The sequence below is a fragment of the Caretta caretta genome, chromosome 11 (assembly GCF_965140235.1).
Source record: "Caretta caretta isolate rCarCar2 chromosome 11, rCarCar1.hap1, whole genome shotgun sequence".
In the NCBI taxonomy this organism is placed as follows: domain Eukaryota; kingdom Metazoa; phylum Chordata; order Testudines; family Cheloniidae; genus Caretta; species Caretta caretta.
Genome location: NC_134216.1, coordinates 65,153,309 through 65,176,098, shown reverse-complemented (window position 1 = coordinate 65,176,098; position 22,790 = coordinate 65,153,309). Strand labels below are relative to the sequence as shown.

Below are 22,790 nucleotides of genomic sequence, written 5' to 3'. Positions count from 1 at the left end.
TACAGACAAGTTTCTTTAACTAATGTATATGCTAAAATTTATGCTAAGCTGCTAGAAAACAGATTGAGTGTCACCTGGCCCAAATGTGTTCACCCACACCAGTCTGGATTCATTGCCAGCAGACATTTTTCTGATATCAGAAAAACTCCGAATTTGACCTAAAAATGTTAATTCTAGCAATTTTTCCTGTGTGCTACTTTCAATGGACGCTGAGAAAGTCTTTGACCAGCTGTAGTGGGAGTACTTTAGACAGATTTTGGTAAGGTTTGGTTTTGGAAATCAGTTTCATAAGTGAATATCAGCCCTATTTATTCCTTCTGAAGCCATTTGTAATAAATGTGAGAAATACCCTTGATAAAGGGCATCAGAATGCTTTCTGGATTAGAACACAAAATAGCTTTGGATGCTAATAATGTCTTGTTATATTTGTACGATCCAGAAGCCTCGATAAAAATGATAAAACAATTGACTTTGGAATTTGGGCATGTAGCAGGCTTCAAAATAAACTATTATAAATCTGAAATTTTAGAAATTAATACTCCAGAAAGGGCCAAATCAAACTGTCAGCTGCGTCAATTTAAATGGATAAAAAAGTCTTTACAATATTTAGGAATAAATATTGTAGAGAAAACCTTTTTAAGGTAAATTTTCCTCCAATGTGGAATAAAATAATAAAAGTCTTGAAGGAATGGAACAAATATGATTTTTTTTGGCTAGATAGGGTAGCCTCAGTAAAGATAAATGTCCTTCCAAAAAATACTACTTTTGTTTTAGCACATCCCAGATGAGACATTAAAAATATAGCAGGAAGCACTATTTAAATTCATATTAAAACATAAAAAGAGAAAGGATGAATTCTAACATTCAAAGGTGGGGTGGACTAACTTTCCCTAATTTTCCTTACTATCCATCACAATTAAAATGTGATTAATTGGGTTAACAAACCATCCAAACACTAGGTAAAATTCAATCAAGATTGGAGTCCAAATAGTCATAGTAATTGTTGGGTTAAAAAGAAATCCAGGTAATTAAATATAGAAAAAAAAATAACCCATTTATCCAGACCACCTCAGCAGTTTTGCACTATTTTTTTTAAAAAAATCCTGTCAGGGAGGCCGTCTCCCTTAGCTACTTTCATTAATAATCAGGAATTTATCCCTAGAAAATATCAAAGTTACTAGTTGTGGGTAAAAGCCAAGATTGTTCCATTCAGACAGCTGTTACTGGGTCCTGATTTGAAATCATACCAAAAGATATGAAATAATGATATACTAAAATAATATAAAGATCTTGTATTTCACAAGTCAAACATTTTCTTGTGAAATGTGGATGCAAGGCAGCTCTCTCTAGACCTTTAATCTCATTCTAGGAGTTCAACCAGGAGCAAGCTAAAGAATGGTATGTATCTTAAAAATCAAACCTATTTTGACTGAAAAAGATACTGATAAAAAGACAACCCAGATGAAAAGATGGGAGAGGGATTTTGGAAATAAATCTGATATGGAGGAGGGGGTCTCTATATGGGAAATGGGATACACATCTTCAATTTGCGTAGCCCATATTTATAAATTGCTGTATAGATAGCATTTGAATCTAGTTAAGATCTGGCACATTTTTGCTACCAGGGAGTCGCTCAGTTGGACGGGTTGCAAAGAAAGGGGTACATACTTGCACACATAGTGGTTAAGTCCAGGAATTAGATGGTTTGGGGAAGAAGTTATTAAAGAGATTCGTTTTCTGACAAAATACCAGTATCCTAGAGCCCCCTTGACCTCCTTACTTAATGTTCCAGGAGAGGATCTACATATTAAACAGAACCAATTAATTTCTTCTTTATTGTTAGCGGCTAGACTTTATATTTTATATTACTGGAAAAATGTAACTCTTCCTCCTATGGAATTGTGATGTTGTAAGATATGGACTGTCCTTGTAATAGAAAAGTTTTCATACCAAGTATGTACACAAGAGAAGTGCCAACAAGAGGACAGGTGTTTAGAAATGTGATCACCCTTTTCAACATACACACAGAAGGATGGTTCACCTGTCAGATGCTGTAGATTAGCCTTTGAATATTAACCTGATCCAGAAAAAGTTATAAAACTGATGTATGATGTAGTATATGAACATTTTATTGTAACTTTGCCTTAATAGGTTTCAAAAGACAGCCTGACCAACTACTCACAGCAGACTGACACATTACAAGGGCTCCACTGCCACCTGAATTACAGAAAGGAAGGGAACATCTGCAGAGTTGGCAATCTGGAGAGCAGTATTGAAAGCTGATGTCATGAACTGATTATAATGATTGCAGACTCATAGGCAATGTTGAATCTGTTCCTGGTGTGTGCTCTGCTCCCCCAGGGTCACTTACATTATGATTTTCCTTTTGAGGCCATCTGTTCTGTGCCATCAACCGGTTCTGAGTTTGTTCGTACCATCAGTGTTCTCTCTTCACCCTGTTCCCTAGTGACCTTCTGGTCTATTTCCCTCTGCAGTATTTTGCATTCCCTTGGGCACTTCCTTATAGGGGCCAGGTAGCTCCTTACACCTGAAGTTTACACACATTCTGTCAGAGCAAGGCTAATCACGGGGCTACAATGCCAGACAGGATGGTACAGGTGCTTTTGGGACTGGCTTTGCCACAGGCTTCCTGTATAACATTACTCAAGTCACATGATCTTTCATGTGCGAGTGAAACAGAGATAATATTTACCTGCTACCAACAGCACAAGCAAGCATACTGCTGGCTAAGTCCCAACCCCAACCACTGCAGAGCCAGGACTTTGGGGGAATGTGACCCTAGCAATCCTACCTCTCAGGACCACCAAATGGGCAGGGGTCCTCCACAGAATTCCCCAATGGAAGGGTCCTTTAGGAAGGCCCCAGCACCCTCCTAGAGGAAGAGACTCAGCTGCCACCAGTAATAAGGGGTAGGGGTAGCTGAGCCAGGACCTCAGGGGCATTGTGGATTGAAAGAAACATTTGTTAAACAGGTTTGTTTATTTAAAAAATAAACCTAATTAAATCTGAAACTGACAATCTTTGATGAGGCCTAATTTATTATATTCTAAAGTCATTTAAGTTAAATACCAAAAAAAAAAAAAAAAAATTAATCGGTACATGTTTGTAGCCAAGTTTTCAAGAAAGCCAAGCCACTGAACAGCTGAAGGTCATTGGCTAGGCACCTGGAACCAGAGTTTGGTGAAGTGCTGAACTCGATTTTGACAGCAGTAGCCTCTTCCGCAATTTCAGAGAGAATATTTTCTTTATGTCAGTTTATTCAGCTAGTTCAGTGGAATGACTAGTTCCTTCAAAAGTTAACGAATCAATTTGGAGTTGAACAAGCTGAAAAGTTTGGTGTCCCACTTTCAATCTCTGACTAAATACTACATATGAGAGGATATCTGCTAGTTCTAAAATCCTGAAGAACATAATGAATTGAACTAACTACAGATACTAACTGTTTATTTAAACAAGGAAGTTGTTATCAGAAACTGTTAGTTTTAAATGCAAAACTAAAAGTAAATTATATAGCTTAAACAAATGTGTATTGATAGAGTGTTCTCCTGGTCAGCAAAAAGACTATATTTAGTTGCTGATTACCATTAAAATGTTGATCAGCCAGCAAGAATCAACCTTTCTTTAGGAAGATAACTAAGATACTACAAATGTAGAGACATAGAATCATAGAATATCAGGGTTGGAAGGGACCTCAGGAGGTCATCTAGTCCAACCCCCTGCTCAAAGCAGGGCCAATCCCCAGTTTTTGCCCCAGATCCCTAAATGGCCCCCTCAAGGATTGAATTCACAACCCTGGGTTTAGCAGGCCAATGCTCAAACCACTGAGCTATCCCTCCCCCCATGATTAAAACTGATTAAAAAAAATAAATCAAGATTTCCTGCTTGCTGATGTAAACAGAAATTAAAATTGGTGATTTAAATCAATCCACCCTGCTCAGGTCCCTGAAGCCCCTCCTTCGCCCCATCCAAAGAGGCACTAAGTACAAAATGTGTTTTGCTTAAGACCGTTTTTCAGCATGACTTCTCTTTAGGGCCTTATGCCCTCTACTTACAGCCTGCCCATATCTAAAGCTGTATTTGCCCCATTTATATTAGCACGGTATACCCTCACTGTCTCATCTAACTGTGCTTCTCAGGTGCTTAAGACACTGTTTACAACCCCCTACTCAAATCACATGCGAGAATGTTGTGATCTCATACTGAATATTGTCGTACCCATCTAAGGCAGCATGTTCATGCTCTTCCACAATATGTGAGGTTCCTGGGACTTGGGAGTATTTTTTTTAAAAACTCTGTTTAATGGTGTGGAGATGGAGTGGTTTGAAGTACAGGATTAGAGATCAGGAGATCTGCATTCTACTTTACCTCTTCTACTGATTTACTAGGGTAAGGGACCATCGACAAGGCACTCCACTCTCCATGCTTCTATTCCACCACCACCACCATCTTCACCGCCTCAAAAAAGGATTATAGTTCTACAGAAGAGTATTGTGACATTTAAAAAAAAACCCACACTCTCAAGCAGGAAGATAGCATAAAAACTTAAAGTATTCTTTAATGCTCAGTCTTCATTATACTCAATAGCAGAAAAAGCTTTAGTGAGTTTGTTCAGAGGTTGTTTGGGGAAAAACCTAGTTTCCTATCAGTTTACAAATCAAGGGTATGTCTACACTGTAATTAGACTGCAGCTGACATGGACTCACGGGGCTCAGGATAAGGGGTTGTTTAATTGTGGTGCAGAAATCCAGGCTCAGCCTGCAGCCTAAGTTCTGGGACCCTCCCGCTTTGCATGGTCCTAGAGCCTGGGCTCCAGTCCAAGCTCAAATGTCTACACTGCAGATAGACAGCCCCTGAACCTGAGCTTGAGTCAGCTGACATGGGCCAGCTACGTGTTTTTAATTGCCAGTGGGAGCTGCAGGGGAGTTGATGTTCCTCAAACTGATGTGAAGAAAGGCAGGGGGCACTAGAGGAGTACCATGTCATGTAGCCTGTTGATTTGGAGGAAGAAGGCAACAGTGAATGGGTCATATTTGTCAATGACAGCAGAACTGTTTCATTTATCAAAATGTATATAGGACCATAAAAAAAGGCAGATCCAGTCAGAATAGTACACAGTTTGGCAGCATGATAGTTTAAAGAAGTGTAAGTTTACAGAGAAATAAGACACTAGCCTTCTTCTGTACACTAGTAAGCTCTGAATTTGCATGATCCTTTGCAGAAAGAGATGGGGTTTTCAGTGGATAACTCACTGAAGCTGTCTGCCCAATGGGCAGCAACTTTAAAAACATTTATACTTAGATCATTCCAAACAGATAGACAATGTCAGATGCATCTACCAATAGTACCTCTCCTTCTGCCCCCACTACCATGTACAACAACAATTGCAGTTTTGGCTACCTCACTTTAGGAAAGGTACGAAGAATGTAAATCTTTCTGTACCTCTAACTGGGTTTGTTTGAAATTTATCACAATGTGAGAAATTGAAAAGAATAATAATAAAAAAAAGCTATTTAATCTACTAAGATTTAGAGACAAAGTATGCCTGTCTAATTCACAGTAGTCCACCAGAGTCAAAAGGACTACTTGTGTAAGTAAGACCAGAAGAATTTGGCCCTTAGAGCAAGACTCAGCTAAGGATATTAAAAATTATGAAGCATCTAAGGAGAACCAATGAGTCCTTTTATACCGGGGTGGGCAAACCAGGTCAGTCAGGGCAAATCAGGGTGGGCAAACCAGGACTTTGAATCCAGCCTGCGGGACTGCCACCCCAATGGCGCCGCTCCCAGAAGCGGCCGGCACCACATCCCTGTGGCCCCTGTGGGAGAGGGGGCAGAAGGCTCCGCACGCTGCTCTCATCTGCAGGCACCACCCCCTGCAGCTCCCATTGGTTGGGAACAGGGAACCATGGCCAGTGGGAGCTTCGGGGGAGGTACTGGCAGGTGAGGGTAGCGCGTGGAGCCTCTGCCCTCCCTCCCCCAGGGGCCGCAGGGACATGGTGCCGGCCACTTCTGGAGTGGCGTGGGGCCAGGGAAGGCAGGGATCCTGTCTTAGCCCCGCTGCTCGCTGCTGCCATCCCGGAGCCCGCACCCCGAACCCTTCCTGCACTCTGCACTCCCTCCTGTACCCTAACCCCCTGCCCTGAGCCCCCTGATGCACCCTGCCCCTTCCTGCACACTGTACCCCCCCACACATCCCAACCCTTTGCCCCAGCCCTATATTCATGGCCCTGCATGCAATTTCCCCACCCAGATGTGGCCCTGTGGCCAAAAAGTTTGCCCACCCCTGTTTTATACCCTAATATGGAAACAAGTGAAACCAAAACTTAAAATGCAGTGAATTTAGAGCCAAGGAAAAAGTGGCACTTCTTTGCATGATGTATGTACAATCAACCAATGAAATTCACTGTCTATAGAAAACAGTCCTTGAATCAAATATGTCTGAGATACTAAATATGGATAGACAGTAACGGCTACGGAACATTGTGTAGTTGTGCCAGCCAATAACACTATATGATAATCACATCCCATCCTTCAGGGCATGAGCTGATTGCCTGCAGAGATCCAAAAATATTAAGCCCCCTCCCCCCGCCCCCCAGCATGATATAATTGCATAGGTGCATTATTGGCATGGAGAGAGGCTTATCTTTCTTTTCCAAGAGTAAGAGACTGACTAGAGGAATCAGTAGCTTGATTCAACAGATCAGGTCCTATATTCTTCTTTTCTCAACTTCTCATAGTTAAGTCTCACATTTGGAAATTTCCTATCATAAACTACATAAGGACACTAATTCACAACTGCAGGATGCAGCTGAAGAAACAAGTGTTTTTTTAGTGTGCTGAGAGGTGGCCATAAGCATGAAGGCTACAAATCCTTTGTAATGCCAAATTCATTTGCTGGAGTAGGTTGCCTGAATGTCTGCAGGAGAGATATTCTACCAATAAATACAGACAGAATATCAATGTGTTGCTGAATTATTCTCAGAAGCATGAAACCTCTTCAGCCATCCATGTTACAAATATAGACAACTGTAAGTACTTGGATACACACATAGAAGGACAAATGCTGAGTGAGCTTGCATCAGCATTGTAGGGGCTTACACAACAGGATGACTGTTGGACCTGTACGTGGTGGGATAAGCATGTAGGTAGGAGAACTCACATAGGTAGGAGTCTGCCTACCTATGTGGGCATACATAGGTGAGTTTCTATAATGGACCACAGAGGTGGAAGCGCAGGTGTGTTAGGGCATGACTAGGGAAAATTCATGAGACCCCAAATTGGAGAAGGAGTGCAGTGCAGCCAGCTGTAATTTTTCCAACACATATCCAGCTAGGTATTGCTACTGACAATGGCTTGGTGCTTAGGAATCCAGACCTGCCATATTAGCATATATTACCCAACTCCCCCACCTCCGTCCACCCACACCAAGCACTTCCTTTGACTACTTTTTCAGTGGTCCTTTTTCAGTATTTGAAAATAAAACATTGCAGAATTCACAGCATGATAAGAAGAAAAAATGGTTCTAAATCTTCCGAGTGATATGTGGCACACATACTCAGGGTTGCTCTAGTTCTCCGTCTTGTAAGGAGGAGTCAGAGAATGCGGTAAAGACTTTAAAAAAATCATACTCTAGTCTCTCAATTTGTGTCAGGATTGCTATTTCAACTCTTAAAAAAAAAGTACATCCAAATTTGACAATTGACTTAGTTTAATACATTGGAAGCTCAACTGCAGCGCACAATAACTGTTCAAGGAATCATGAAGTGTCCTAGACACATTTAATTTGACCTTGTCAAATAATTTTCTTAGCGAATCAGCTCTCTCAGAAGTCAAGCTCTTTAAAGACACAGCTGGTAATATACAGATAATGGTAACTATTTTATAATAGTTTCTGTATTTGACTGTACTGTTAAAATATTGTGTTCTCTATATTCTGATTTGTTCAGTTTCATTAGTAGTTTGCATATGGGACTACAGAAATACAAGTTAAGGCCTTATTCCTGAAAATATTTATGCATATATTTCTTATACATATTCATATTTCCATTAATGTAACTAGGATTAATTATATGCACAAAGTTAAGCACATAAGTGATTGCAGGATGAGGGCCCAAGATATTGTTGCCCCCACCCAAATATTTTACTATGGTCTTTGAACATGACAAATTTCTCAACTAATATGCTTTTAAGTGCATTTTGGGCTGCATGTCTGGTTTGACTTCTTTGCATAGGTATTTGGAACATTTTTCCATCTCTGGGGTAACTACTGATGTAAATGGATTTACACAAGAGATTATTTGGCCCTTTGAGTTCAATCTTTTATCAAGTTTCCATATTTAGCCAATGCTGCATAAAACTAGTAAACTACGATGAGTTTAAGACAAAAAACATACCACGCAGGAAGCTTCATACTGTTTTCCCAGTTTGGGCCTCAAAAATGCACTAAAAATCCAACAAACAGCAAAAACAAGAGTTAGCTTTCATAACAGTAGTTATAGATATGCACATTAAGCACGTTCTTTATTGAGTCATTTTTAATTAAATTATTTTGTCAGTGTGACAAGGTTACTTAAGTGGCTAGATAAGCCCATGTAACAAACAGGAATGAAGCCATGAGAAATTCAGATACCTGTTGAAAGCACTGTACAGAATGTTATTACCTTTTCCATAAACAGAAGGTTTTCACAAATACCATGCAAATACCAATATAAAAGCAAGACATTTTAAAAATATGATTTTCTTCCATTAAAGGTAAATAGAATTCAGCCATTTTAACTCATCAGAACGAAGCCTAGTAGTCACATTTACCATTTATCAAAGTATTTAGGAGAATAAGAATATATTAAGTATTACTGAAGCTATGAGTTGAATAGCTTTAGTTTGCTAGTAGACTGTGTTAATGATCTTTTCCACTCTGTTTCTTTCCCTCTAATTATTAATACACAGCTATCTGAATGGCTTGGAGGCCTCCATTTCCTCACAAGTTTTAACTAGAAAACTCACCCACCCCACAACAAGTAGTTAGACTTGAGGACGTCAGGGACCCAGCCAGAGGTTAAAGGTCTGTTACAGGAGTGGGTTGTGGGGGGCTGCAATGTGCAGGAGCTCAGGCCTTGAACTTTGAGGCTATTTAGGACCTCATAATGCAGTGTTTGCTCAAACTCAGCCATCCCTTGGAAGTTTGCCTTAGCAGTCTACCACTGGATAAACAACAACACCCCCCCCCCCAAGAGACCCTACAAAAACAAACATCACACTAACAGGTTGACAGTCAGAGGGTTTGGGGTGTTTTTTTTGGGGGGGGGGTAGAAATACTAATCGCATAAAGATAGCCCAGATTTTGAAGTGGGGGAACCCCACCCCCCCAATATTCATCCAGCCCTCCCCTCCTCAGGCAGTCCGGGGCTGACCCGGGAGCCAGCTCAACTAGGGGCGCCCGGACTAGGGCAGAGCGCCAGTCACGTCCAGCCCGCGGGCAGCGCGGCCGCCGGCCCGTCAGCCCTGCCGGCGGGGGCAGCGCGGCGGGGGCCCCCGAGGCGCGCCAAGCGGGACAGGGGGCCGGCGCCGGGGACCCCGCCCCGCCCGGCTCCGCTCGCACCTGGTTTGCCGCCACAGGAAGGTCTGGATGGGCAGAGGGACGCCGCGGCCGCCCTCCTGCTCCGGGCCCTCGGAGCTTTTCCTCTTCACCATGGCGGCGTCGGCGACGGCCCGCGCCGAGCCAGCCCGGGGCGCCCGCGGCTGCTTCCCCGCGCCGCGCAAGATGGCTGCAGCAGGCTGGGAGGCGGCGGGGCGGGGCGGGGGCTGGGTGAGAGCGAGCGAGCGACGGTGTCCGCCTCCTCCCGGCCTTCAGCACCTCCCTCCGCGGACAGCGACCAGCGCCAGCCCCCGGCAGGGGAGCGCCGGGCGCCAGCCCCTGAGCCCCCAGGGCAGGCCGCGCTCTCCTACCGCGCCCGGGCTGCCGCCGCCAGCCCCCCCCCCGGCCCTCAGCCGCGGCTGGGCCAAGCACCACCTGTGGCGAGTGCAACCCCAGCCCGTCCTTCCCGAGCAGCGTCCCGCTCTCCCCGCAGGGGGCCCGGGGGGGGGGTGTCTCTGCCCCTGCGAGTAATAACCGTCTGCAGCCCCCTCAAGGGCGCCTGCTGGGTAACTACCCAAAAAGAGGTGCAGGAGAGGGGTCCCCCCCCTGCGGGACATCAAGAGGTGTGTGGGAGTTCCCTCGTTACAGGGCGAGAAAAGACGGGGGGGACACCTCACCACTTTGTGTGGCAGCAGGGGATGAAAAAGGGTGGCCCCTGTCCCAGAGAGGCTGTTACCTTGGGTTGTTCACAGGGCAGGAGAAGGAGGGGAACGACTCAGGTACCTGTTCCTTTATGAGGGTGCTTTGAGGCAGGGGTTCTCACAAAACGTTTCTTGGTGGCCTCTGATTGCGGCCACCAACTCTTGCTGGTGGCCGCTTGGACAAGTTTTTCTAAAACACTCAGGTTTCAACCTTTGGAACAAAAAATAAATATGCCTGTTGCCATGTCCAAATCATTGTAATTTATTTATGTACAGTTGTCTCTACTCTTTACTGGACCTAAACAGAATACAAAAAATAAGCTGCTTTGCATGTTTTTGTCGTTGTTTGTGCAGTTGTTTCCCCCCCCCCTTTTCCTTTGGACCTGTCAGCTAGTAAGTCTGTTTCTGTGAAAAGTGATATTAACAAACACACAGATATCACTTTTCACATCAGAGGAGCTAGCTAGAAGGCAGTGAAAAGTGATATTAACAAACATCACTTTTCACAACAGCCTTACCCGGCCCTGGCAAGCCAGGAGACAAATTAAGTTCTGGATGGGGAGGTGGGCAGGGAGACAGTGGGGGCTGGTGTTGGTGAAGGGACAGGAGAAGCAGCGGGGGCCCGGGTGCGGTGGTGAGCTTGGGACCCCAGACCAAAATGCGACAGCGAGGGGATGGAGCCTGCTGCTGCATGGCTTAAGTCTGCTACCCACCACCCCAGGGCAGAAGTCTGAGCCCCACCACGCCTGACAGGGTGGGGAACTCTGGTTGCTACTTGTACTTGATATGAAGGAGCCATACATGTGTGTGCCAGCTGTATAATGCCAGCACTTCAGCCTGTGCTGCCTCATTAACTGCCCCACTTGTTCCATGTAGATGCCAAATGTGATAAAGGAAAGATTTAGCCTTGTGGGACTTTGCAGGCAAGGCCATCGAAGGTAGAGAACAGTTGCCCGTAACATAGCGTTGTTTAGACCCAAACCATTCATTCATGCATCTTCTTAGAGATGGGACTGCAGAAATGTGGTGACCAACAGTACCAAATGCCAGACATCCAGCAGGAGGTCTATGATTTTATACCCTGGCCTTTGGGCAGGAGGGTGTCATGCACCATGCCACAACCCTTTTCTAACAGAGGAATCCAGGAGACTGGCTGCTGAAGCATGTTCTGGGACCTTCTAAGTTTAGTTACAGTGGGCAGCAGCTTGCAAGGACTCCAGCAAAGAATTATTGTTTCTTTAGTTTTGGTAAGGCTACTCCATGTTTTAATGTGGATGGTAGATTTCCCTCAGAAGAAGATGGTCTCTGCGTCAGGGATCAGGTATTCTCTAGCAACCCAGGCAAGACAGGGGCAGAGAAACAGGTAGCAGCCCTGTTTGCTATGAGAGTTTCCATGACTCTAACTTGTCGAAGGGGGGGTCAGCTTCTTGAAATCCACACCACCCTTGTTGTTCTTAGCTTGTTATTTTCTGATGTGTGGAGAGGCCTCCGGGAAGAGTCTAACTTACAGTAAGAGAGGCCAGGTTCTAGGGCTGCATGGGATGCTTTCATGAAATAATGTGTGTTCTGCAATATTTCTGTGCAGTGTCTTTTTGCTACCTCTGCTGCAGTGGCTAACGAGGCACCCTGGATCCTTCATTGCAATGGTACTAGTTTTGTGTAAAAAAAAAAAAAGACTCTTATGGCCAAGTCTTTCCATATCTGCTACTTCAGAGCATTTCGGGAGGCTAAATGTATAAAGAAAGTCAAAGCCAACAATCGAAAGGTGCTCTAGAAGTGAAAGGTAATATAGGCTACAGTTTTCAAACCTGGGGGACTGAAATAAAAATGGCCTGATTTTCAGAGAAGCCTAGAGCTCACAACTCCCAGGCTGGGTACATCAAGTAAAGAGGCCACAAGCTACCTGCAGGATCATGACAAGTTCAGGCTTGTGATAAACAATACAAGTAGCTTATGCTCTATGACCTACATAAGGTGCCCTGCCCCCTAGATGTCAGAGACTGCCAATAGTTTTGATAAGATTTAAGCCTGGTGTAGTCCTTGCATTGGCTGACCTTACTGAAGAGCCAAGTTGATCTGTGACCAAGAGGGAGTTTTAAAAAATACTTGTTTTTATTAATCCCAGGCATGCCTCAGTTTTCCTCTGTACATTGCATTGCTAACATGTAGGTGCAAAAGGGTTAACGTTGTTCTTGGAACAGTGCAGGAGGGGTGTGTGCACGCATGCTTGCTGTCTGGAAGGAATTAACAGGATCATTGAAGAACTGTTTCAAACCAAACAGAGGGTCCAGAATGACAGACATCCCAGTGACTGAGCAATCAACAGGAAACCCCAGCAGGGTAGGACTCGGGAACTAAGCAGGAGAACAAGGTGTCAGGCAACCAGAAGGGTGGCTCTTTTGGAGGGCCTCAGGAGCCTTGACCTAGGGGGAGACAAAAAGGAGGAACAGGTAGGGAGAGCCAGAGATGGAGTTCATCACAGCTTGGCGAGCTCCTAGTGGCACTTGTTTGACCAGAGTGAACTATAGCTTAACTTCTGCTCCTCTGTGCTAACCTAGGGACTCGGATGCCAGGTGACTAATAAATGGTTACCTTGTTTTGTAAAGGCTGCCTATGTTGATGTAAAGAGGGGCACAGTAAACAAACACCTCCTACAGAAGGATTTGGATTTGCTGCAGGGAGCCATGGGGAGAGATAGGGGGAAAGCCCAGGCTTCGAGTCCCCTGGCCTCTGTGGGTGCTAGCACACTAAAGCGGTCACTCCCCAGAGACTGGTGACAGCATGGGGCAGACTAGACCTTGTGATGGGATCAACCACATTCTTCGAGGCTCAGGAGGATATAAGCATATGTGGATGCCATTTTGAGTGGCTAGCCAGTCTTACCATTGAGATTAGGACTAAAATAGCCACTAGTGCCAAAATACAAGGGGAAATCAGGTTTGAGACCTCTGTATTCCCTGATAATTAAATGGACCAACCCATCCTCTGTGACTATTTTACAGTCTTTTCCTTTCTAAAGAAGTCACTGACAATAGGACCCTGAATTCATAACTTGATCATTTTGATCAGATTACTTCCAGTCCCCACAAGAGCATAGACCAGGGCAGGGATTGGCAACCTTTGGGGGCTGCGGGAAGTGGCGCGGGCCGAGGGATGTGCTGGCCGCCCTTCCTGCATCCCCCATTGTCCTGGGACAGCGAACTGTGGCCAGTGGGAGCCACGATCAGTCGAACCTGCAGACGCGGCAGGTAAATAAACCAGCCCGGCCAGCCAGGGGGCTTACCCTGGCAGGCCATGTGCCAAAGGTTGCCAATCTCTGGACTAGGGGAAAGAGCAGTACAGAATGCTCAGAGAATTTTAACAGAAAGATCCCACATTAGGTCTGCTAACAGTCACCAGCCATAGACAATGCCACCAGCCTTATACAAATCTTTGTCATAAGTGGCCCTCCTTAAAGGATGCAAGACTGAAAGCTGGCAAATTGAGTTCATCATCTTTGACTGTTAGAATGAAATGCAAGTCTTACTCAAACTTAAACCAGGATAACTAGCCCTGCTAAAAGTGGAAGACAATCCCTGGTTTAGTGAGAGTTCACTTCCTATTTCAGGTCTACTCTGACCACCAAGAAAGTCTTTTACACCAGCTGTTGTCACTATGAGATTCTTTCCATGAGATTCTATATTGTTCTGAATGATAAAGATTCCAAGAACAGACCCAAAAAAGTGGGATGTTGGTCATGTGACCTTGCTGCCTTAGGGAAGGGAGAGACTCCTACTTTTGAACCCTTCTCGACAAGACTATCAGATGCTAGAGGTATAGTCCAATTGAAATGGATAAAACTCTTTAGGATCAGAAGATGAATAGACCTGGATGAATGATGAGGCCAGTGGAGACTCTGGAACTGTAATTTGCTACAAATGTTAGTTCTCATTTATAATAATTAAAAAAAAAAAGATGGAGGATGACAATAAGTATACTGTTTCTTTAAAAGTGTGACAGCAAGCCAGGAAGGATAGGGCTGTGGAAGTTTCTAGGGAGAACATTTAGGGACTATATTATGTTCCTGGTTTAGTGATGGCAATGCTTTGCTTTGTCACATGACAGTACTCAAGATGACAATATAGAATTGTAATGGACATCCTCAAGGAGGGAGTGATGCAGGCAGAGCCTATCACCAACAAGTCTTTCCACCGCCCAAGCCAGATTCAACAGTGGGATGGAGAACTGGGACAACCTGGCTGATCTCAACGGTCTTATGCCCTGCCAAGACAAGATATGCTCTTGCCAGTGGGAAAGATGTCTTTTAAAGTATATAAACCCAATATCAGGTAGGCTAACTGATATAAGAGACTGGAGGAATTCCCCAGACAAGCTATAGTATTTAAAGAGACTAGGGTTTCTTTTTTAAAAAAAAACAAACCACACAATTAGATGTAAAAGCAAGTAGAACAATTTGAAAAGTCTGAGTGAAAGGGTTAATTGTGCAGTTTATGCTCCAAATATGCCAACTTTGACACTTTGGGCCAGATACTCAGCTGGTGTAAGCCGTGCCGGTGTGGTCTTCAGTGGACCTGTGCCAATTATACCAGCTGAGTATCTGGCTCTTTACCTGTGCAAACTGGTAAAGTTTCTGCTACATACTTGCCATTTTAAGTACTGGGAATCTCAAACTAGTGGAAGAAATCTGAAGTGTCATCATAAATAGAGGATTTTAAAACATGGAGATTCCCATCTGCTGGTGCAAAAGGAACAGTGAGGAAGAAGAGTTTCAGAAGGACAAGGATCTCAGATCTAGGTGAAGATTCTCTGGTCTGGCCAAGCTGTAATTAGCACAAGACAAAGGAAGAGAGGCAAGGGTGGCTTTATGCTTTTTATGTGGTTCCCAAATTCTGGAGTAGCTGCAGGCCAATTTGGTCCCTGCTGCAATTTACAGCAGCCTCTGCTCTGCAGGGGTTCCCTAGCTGGGGAACTGGCAACTAACAAGAGAGAATCAGACTGCAAGTTAGGAACACATTTTCTATTAACCTTTATCCTACTTGTAAAAGATAATCAAAACCACAGATTATCTGCTCACAGCTGGGGCTGTCATTCACACTAACAGCCACCATTTGGGTGTACTTACATACTAACAAGATGGTGCCCCAGTAAGAAATGCCTCAGACCCACCCCAGCTTTCCTTGACAGCCAAATAGAGGTCAGTGATTAAATATCTAGGAAAAAAAAAATCTCTGTATTAAGGGGATAGGTTGTTTCCTTTATATCCCAGGGAGTCTCTCTGGTGCTGTTTTGCCGCTTAGACATGCAGGAAACAAATCAGAACAAAGCGACATGCAGTTGCTATGATACCTACTTGTGTTTTATGGCAGTCAGAGTAAATAGGATCAACCTGAATAATTTGTTTGAGCACAAGATAGACACCGATATGCAACAGGCCTATAGAATAGGAGACAAGTAAATGAGTTACATGGAGTGTCACAGCATAATACACTGAGGAGTCTAATAGGGCAACCTCTGCAGTGTATTAAAAAGAGAATAGTGACCTGTTGGCTTGTGATGCTATTTGGGGTCAGGAAGGAATTTTCCTCTAGGGCAGATTGGCAGAGGCCCTGGGGTTTTTTCACCTTCCTCTGCAGTGCAGGGCACGGGTCACTTGCTGGAGGATTCTCTGTACCTTGAAGTCTTTAAACCCGGATTTGAGGACTTCAATAGCTCAGACATAGGTTAGGGGTTTGTTACAGGAGTGGGTGGGTGAGATTCGGTGGCCTGCGTTGTGCAGGACATCAGACTAGACCATCATAATGGTCCCTTCTGACCTTAAAGTCTATGAGTCTAAATATCTTGTGACTTTTGCTTGGTATAACTGAATAGCATGGGCCTCAAGACATGCAGTAGCCCCCACACTTAGGCCCATATTTTCAAGAGACCTCAATGCTACATTTTCAAGTGCTTAGAACCCACAATTAAGTCCAGATTTTCAAGGAGTGCTGAGCTCTTTTGAAAGTCGGACCATTTATTTTAGGCCCTAAATGAGAAGCAAGCTCTTCTGAAGACTTGGATGCTTTGCATAGGGAACACCTATGTAATGCCACAGATACTGAGGTAATTATTCCCCACATAGGGCCCAAAACCAGTTCTGGTTTCTTGTCATGATTCAAGATAGCCAGAAGAGGTTGGGGTAACAGCAAGAGATCGCAACTGGAACCTGATTCAACTAGATTATGAAGGGCATGTTGAGCCACCTGCCCCCACTACACAGCTGAAGTAACAGGATTGGCTTAGGGACTCCTAAGGAGTGCTCTGGGGTGGGAAAAAAATGCCCTTTTCCAATATGGTGGCTTAAGACAGAACAGAAGCCCACCTACTCCACTGCATTTACTATATATCATGGGCTGTATTAATCTGTTATTTGTAGCCTAGTAGCACATCCCCCAAAAGTAAGACCCTCACTGCAATTTGCGCTGTTCAAATATATAGTTAGAAGCAGTGCCAGACAGATAAAGGAGGGGAAGGAAAATGAGGCAATACAACATCCTTAAGATCACACAGCTGGATAGGAGGACAACCAAGGCCCCCAGAGTCCCAGTCCAGTGCCCTAACCACTAGACCACACTTCCTCTTGTAGTGTTTTACAGTAGCAACAGGGGCCTGGTCTATACTTGGGGTGGGGAGGGAAAACAAAATTTAAGTTACGCAACTTCAGGTACGTGAATAACATAGCTGAAGTTGATGTGCTTAGATCTACTTACCGCAGTGTCTTCACTGTGGTAAGTCGACAGCTGACACTCCCCCATCAACTCCGCCTCTCGCCCTGGTGGAGTACAGGAGAGCACTCGGCAGTTGAATTATCATGTCTAGACTAGACACTATAAATTGACCCCATTGGATCAATTGCTGCCCTTCGATCTAGCAGGTAATGTAGACAAGCCTTGGGACTCTGCATGTCCACCATAAATCCTTTCCAGACATAAGGGACTACACCTGTCTCGCTATACAATATAAAATGCATTATCTATTCCCTTGGTTCTTCCTCAAGGCCACCAGCTTCCTCACCCCACACTGCTGCTGCAAGCAGCACCGTGCAGCCAAGCTCTGCATCGTGCCAGGGCAGGAGTTGGGGGCGGAGGGGAAGAGAGACATGTTCTCTGCTGCTCAGTTGTCTGCATAGCAGTGGTGTCATTCAATTTAGGGCCTTCTATGCAAGTGTGTCCTGGTCCAAAAAGGTTGAGAACCACTGGCTTAAGGTATATCACATACCATGTACTATTAAAAATAAGATATTAAGCCAGCAAGAGAAGGAGGGATTGCTAATTGAAGTACCTAGCTAATCACTGCTCCTCACCTGACAGTGCCAAGACAAATCTCTCCAGCTGCACTCAGGGATTGCTTTAGCTGTACCTGCTTAAAGAAGATTTTTTTTGCCTCATCCACTGTCTTTTTTCTCAGTGCTGACTCCTTCACTGGGGATGTTTCCCCACAGCTGAAGCATGCTACTAGCATTAGCTCTTCCTTTCAGTAGATGATTAATAGCACCAACTTCCTTGTGCAGGGCAGTTCAGAGTAGCTTGGTTACGTTTTATTTCTGAACCTTGCAGTATTGTGCCATGTGGGCTGTAACCCATTCCCATCCAAGGGAAGTTCTAGTGCGTAAGTGTTCGACTGCCCACTTTAATTCCTTTATATCTACCATGCAGAAGCATGGCTTCAGGCATCCATGGCTGTGTCTACAGTGGGATGTTTTTGATAGAATTTTACTGTTGCTATCCCCAGTCAGAGCACTAGTATAGACAGGGCTCCCCGCAGGAACAGAGGTCATAAGTGCCATATCATCTAATCCTGCTCTGAGCAGGCCTACATGGCACAGATAAACAGCTTAACCACCATCAGAGGGGTTTAGAAGACAATGTAGACTAGAACTTTCTAGAAAGACTAGTCTTGCAGAATTTGCTTTCTTTACTATGGGGACGATATGCTCAGGTTGAAGTTGTTGCTGCATCAGGCTGATTCTCTCCCCCCCGGCTTAAGTTTCCTTAAGATCACCAAGCAACTCAGGCAAGCATTGGTCTCTAAATATCTATTGATTAAATAAGCTCTAAAAAAGGGAGTTCGAACTTCAGTGATGTAGCTCACTCAGTGTAGTGAGAAGAGGATTTAGGAATTACTTAGAACACCCCCCCCAACTCTATAACCATCTGGCCAATTGCAGTCAAAAGGAAAATAAGACACTGCTTTTTAGTCTGAAGCATTCCAAAGTGATTTTAAGCTTTATAGGGTACGGTTTAATGAGGGACTAGAGTACTCTATCCAATTTTGGTCTCTATTTTAATGCTGAAACCAGGAGTGCTTTGGAACCACAATAAAGTAGGATCAGCAAGGAGATGCCCATGTTAAAGGGCATTAGTTATAAAGCAAAGCTAAAGCAGCTGAGTTTTTTCTTAGTAGGAGATAGAGGACTTCAGGGTGCAGGTAAGAGGTTTGATAAAGTGCTGCAAAATAAACTTCAATACATATCTAAGTAGTAGACGAGGCACCTTTCCCCCTTAGGAAGTCAGAGCTGAGCAGGAATAATAGCAGAAATATTTCATAGCAAATCAACTACATGGCTCTCTCAAGGCCTAGATCCTGCAGGCCTCTTTCATGCCTCACTGAGGTGAAACTCTCACTGTTATCACTTTAAGCCCTGCAGGATATGGCCCCACATTAGGCCACCCAGGCAAATGGCTGAAATGGAACAGGGAGGTTCCTTTTCACAATGACCAGAGCAGCTGCTGGAGATAGTGACACAGCAGGGAAGTGAGCAGGGGCCATGCCATGCCAAGAAAGCACAGACCAGTGGGCTCTGGTAGCCTGCATGTGTCTAGTAATTCCTAATGCAGGTCCATGCTTCCTGGTTAAACATGTTCACACCCAGCAATGGAAGTGAGTAAAATAGATCACCAGCATCTTTGTTCCCCTGCCCTCATCCATAGCAAGCACACAGAGACCAAGGTGTTCACAGAACAAGTGGGGCTCTCCTCTACATAGCTGCTTCAGTCAAACAGGGGTGGGGGTAGGTGGAAAGGGGTGTGGCTTCCCTCTCCCCCAGCTGCCGCTGAGTAATTGTTGAACAGGTCTGTGGCCCCCTCCCCAAACACCCACCCAGTGGTGGTGTTCATTCCCCCCCAGTTCTTCCCCTCCAACTAGGGATTCCCTCACACCACTGGGGTAGGGGTAATTTCCTCAGTAGCTTTGCTGCTCTTCAGGCTCCTTCTGCCTCCGCCACTTACCCATCAGCAGGGTGCCTTATTCTGCTCCCCTGAGCACAGAAACTCAGGGAGAATCACTATGCTTTCCTAGCCTGCCTGCCAGCCAGCTTTTATACTTCTCCCACAAGGCCCCCTAGTGGTCTGTCTAAGCAGTAGCTTTACAGGGTCTCAGCGGCTCACCCACACTCCGGCCCTCAGCCTGCCCCAGTGAGAGGGTGAGGCAGGAAGGAGGGCAAAAGCTGCAGAAGGCGGGACAGTTCATGCCCGTGCATCCCATTGGCATTCTGGTGCATCGGGGTCTTAGATTTACTCGTGGTGCTGTGTCCTGCTGGGTTATAATTCCAGCTTTGTTTTTAACATAAAGCCATCCTACCTCCTTTGGGCCTGATTCTCCTCTCTCTTACACTGATGTAAATCTATTGACTGCAGTGGAGTTAAGTCTGATTTGCACCGATGCGAGTGGAGAAGCAATTCATGTCTTCACTCCTGAACGTCCCTGCTTGACTCTCCCTTGAGACTAGGGGCTGACATCCATGGCAGGGTGCTGATTGTCCACCCATAGCATTTTATTAGCTAATGGGCGCTAAAAGGAGGGCAGTGGCTCCTTCATTTATTGTGTTAGTAAAGTTTGTGCCATGTTTTCCCCTCTCAAAAGCTATGTGCTTCCATACACTTTGTTTTTCTATTTAAAAATACCCTCCTTGCTGCCTGCTTTGCTCCCAGAGCATCCCAACAAACCAGGGAATATGCTCAAGGAAGACAAAAATAATTTGGGAGCAGATCATGCCCTCATGATCTGATGGAGCAGGGGGTCCCTTCATTCATAAGAACGGCCATACTGGGTCAGACCAAAGATCCATCCAGCCCAGTATCCTGTCTACCGAGGCCAGGTGCCTCAGAGGGAGTGAACCTAACAGGTAATAATCAAGTGATCTCTCCATCTCCACCCTCTGACAAACAGAGGCTAGGGACACCATTCCTTACCCATCCTGGCTAATAGCCATTAATGGACTTAACCTCCATGAATTTATCCAGTTCTCTTTTAAATCCCGTTATAATCCTAGCCTTCACAACCTCCACAGGCAAGGAGTTCCATAGGTTGACTGTGTGCTGAGTGAAAAAGAACTTCCTTTTATTTGTTTTAAACCTGCTGCCCATTAAGTTCATTTGGTGGCCCCTAGTTCTTATATTATGGGAACAAGTAAATAATGTTTCCTTATTCACTTTCTCCACACCACTCATGATTTTATATACCTCTATCATATCCCCCTTAGACTCCTCTTTTCCAAGCTGAAAAGTCCCAGCCTCTTTAATCTCTCCTCATATGGGACCTGTTCCAAACCCCTAATCATTTTAGCTGACCTTTTCTGTACCTTTTCTAATGCCAGTATATCTTTTTTGGGATGAGGGGACCACACCTGTACGCAGTATTCAAGATGTGGGTGTACCACGGGTTTATATAAGGGCAATAAGATATTCTCCATCTTATTCTCTATCCCTTTTTTAATGATTCCTAACATCCTGTTTGCTTTTTTGACTGCCGCTGCACACCGTGTGGACGTTTTCAGAGAACTGTCCACGATGACTCCAAGATATTTCTTCTGATTAGTTGTAGCTAAATTAGCCCGCATCATATTGTATGTTCATGGACCATATCCCTTATACACAGAATGTAGGCTCAGCCAGCTCCAGGGCACTGTCTTCCCCCTTCCTCCAAGCTGCACCAAGGGCTTTCTACAGATTGGTGGCTCTGTGAGTGGAGAGGGTGCAGGTAATGGTTGGATTTGGGGAGGAGTGGGGAGGACAGGGAATCAGCTAGAAGGGGGTGCATGTCATCCCAGCACCTATGCTGCAAATATTCCTTAAGAAAGGTAATACAGCCCCAGCTTCCTGCTGTCCCTCCTTCTGAGGGAGATCTGCCTTTATGGGTGTCCCCAGGGCAAGTTCCAGCTGATGAAGCTCAGATGGGGTAATTCTGTTCGATCTGTGCTGGCAGATGGGGAGGGCAGGGGCGGGGACAAGGACGGGGGCTGGTGGCACAGAGGCAGCCAGACATGGGTTCTCTATTGGGATTGTCCTTGCTTTCCAGTATTCTCCAAAGATTTTGAAAGTAGGAAATGTGATTTATTCTGGGAGTGCTATCCCTGCCCCTCCACCAGTGGAGAAATCAGTACCAATCTGAGTCAGGAGAACCTTATGGAGATTTTCATCCCTTTAGCCCTGTGCCATGTGTTTTTTTTTTTTCCTGCAGAAGGGAGCAGCTGTTACCTTGGTAAGAAAATAGATTTCAGTGGTATGATTCTAAAGAGTTTTATTTCAAATACAGTAATAGTGATGGGGGGAAAGGATGTTTTAAATGAGAAACACCTTGGCAAATCATTATTGCTCGTAATAAATCTCAATACTAATAATATGTAATTGGATGGGCTATCTCAGTCCTTCTGCAATTTAAGGGCCTGACCCTACTACCCTTACTCATTTATCCACTGAAGATAAAGCAATGAGATGTGAGTTAGCATTGCAGAATCAGGCCTAAAACTTGAGTTAAGATAGCAGTAATAACAGCTACAAATGTCATGTTAGGATAGTGAAGTAAAGAGGCAAATCCATCTGCTGCAGGATGGACATTTTCCTTATACAAGTCAACAGCACAGGAAGGTGGATGACCTGGTTCTTAGCCCAAAGAGTATGTAGTGTAAGGAAGAATACTGAAGATAGCTTCCTCCTTTCATTATGTAGAACTCAACCCTTTCCATATCTTCTTCCTCAGAACAAATTCCATTTGTGAGATTGGGTAAGTAAACCTGCAGGATTTCTTGTTGCCCAACTGGCTATGAGAGTCCCGTTCATGGTGTGGAAACAAAACGTATTTAAACTGGGGGTGGAGGGGTTCTTTCTTCTTCCCTCCAATTCAAGATGTGTATTCTGTAAGCGTTTGCAAAAGAAAACAAAGTGCTGATTTATGGTGGCATATACTCAGTAGCAACTTTAGCCTTTTGGTAAAGATGGGCAAGCTTTGGTGTGGAGATTGAATAAGGCTGAGATCTAAATAAACAAACAACTAAGAATATATGAATAGCTGAGTGTTGCACTTAGGGCAAATTTATTATTGGACTTTTCTTCTCAGTTGACCATCTGAGGGCCCCAGTGTCATTGTTTACTTTGTAAAGAAAATTGACTTGTAGAACATGTTGACAGTTCTCACTCCGGTTCCTGGGGGGCAAGTGTGCATAGTATAACTGGGTTCAAAAGA

The 22,790-nt window shown here is 44.6% G+C and overlaps 1 protein-coding gene across 5 annotated transcripts in view; it reads right to left on the bottom strand.

Annotated features, from left to right (window-relative positions):
- UNC80 (unc-80 subunit of NALCN channel complex) overlaps nt 1-9,783 on the bottom strand; it is a 186,892-nt gene extending 177,109 nt beyond the window's left edge. For all 5 annotated transcript variants that reach the window (XM_048869155.2, XM_048869158.2, XM_048869156.2 and 2 more), the window contains exons 1-2: nt 9,619-9,783; nt 8,414-8,462 (exon numbers count right to left, since the gene is read on the bottom strand). In XM_048869155.2, the coding sequence (XP_048725112.1) occupies nt 8,414-8,462; nt 9,619-9,710 (141 nt within the window). In that variant the 5' untranslated portion in view covers nt 9,711-9,783. The remainder of the gene's footprint in view (nt 1-8,413; nt 8,463-9,618) is intronic.
- Nucleotides 9,784-22,790: the final 13,007 nt, after the last annotated feature.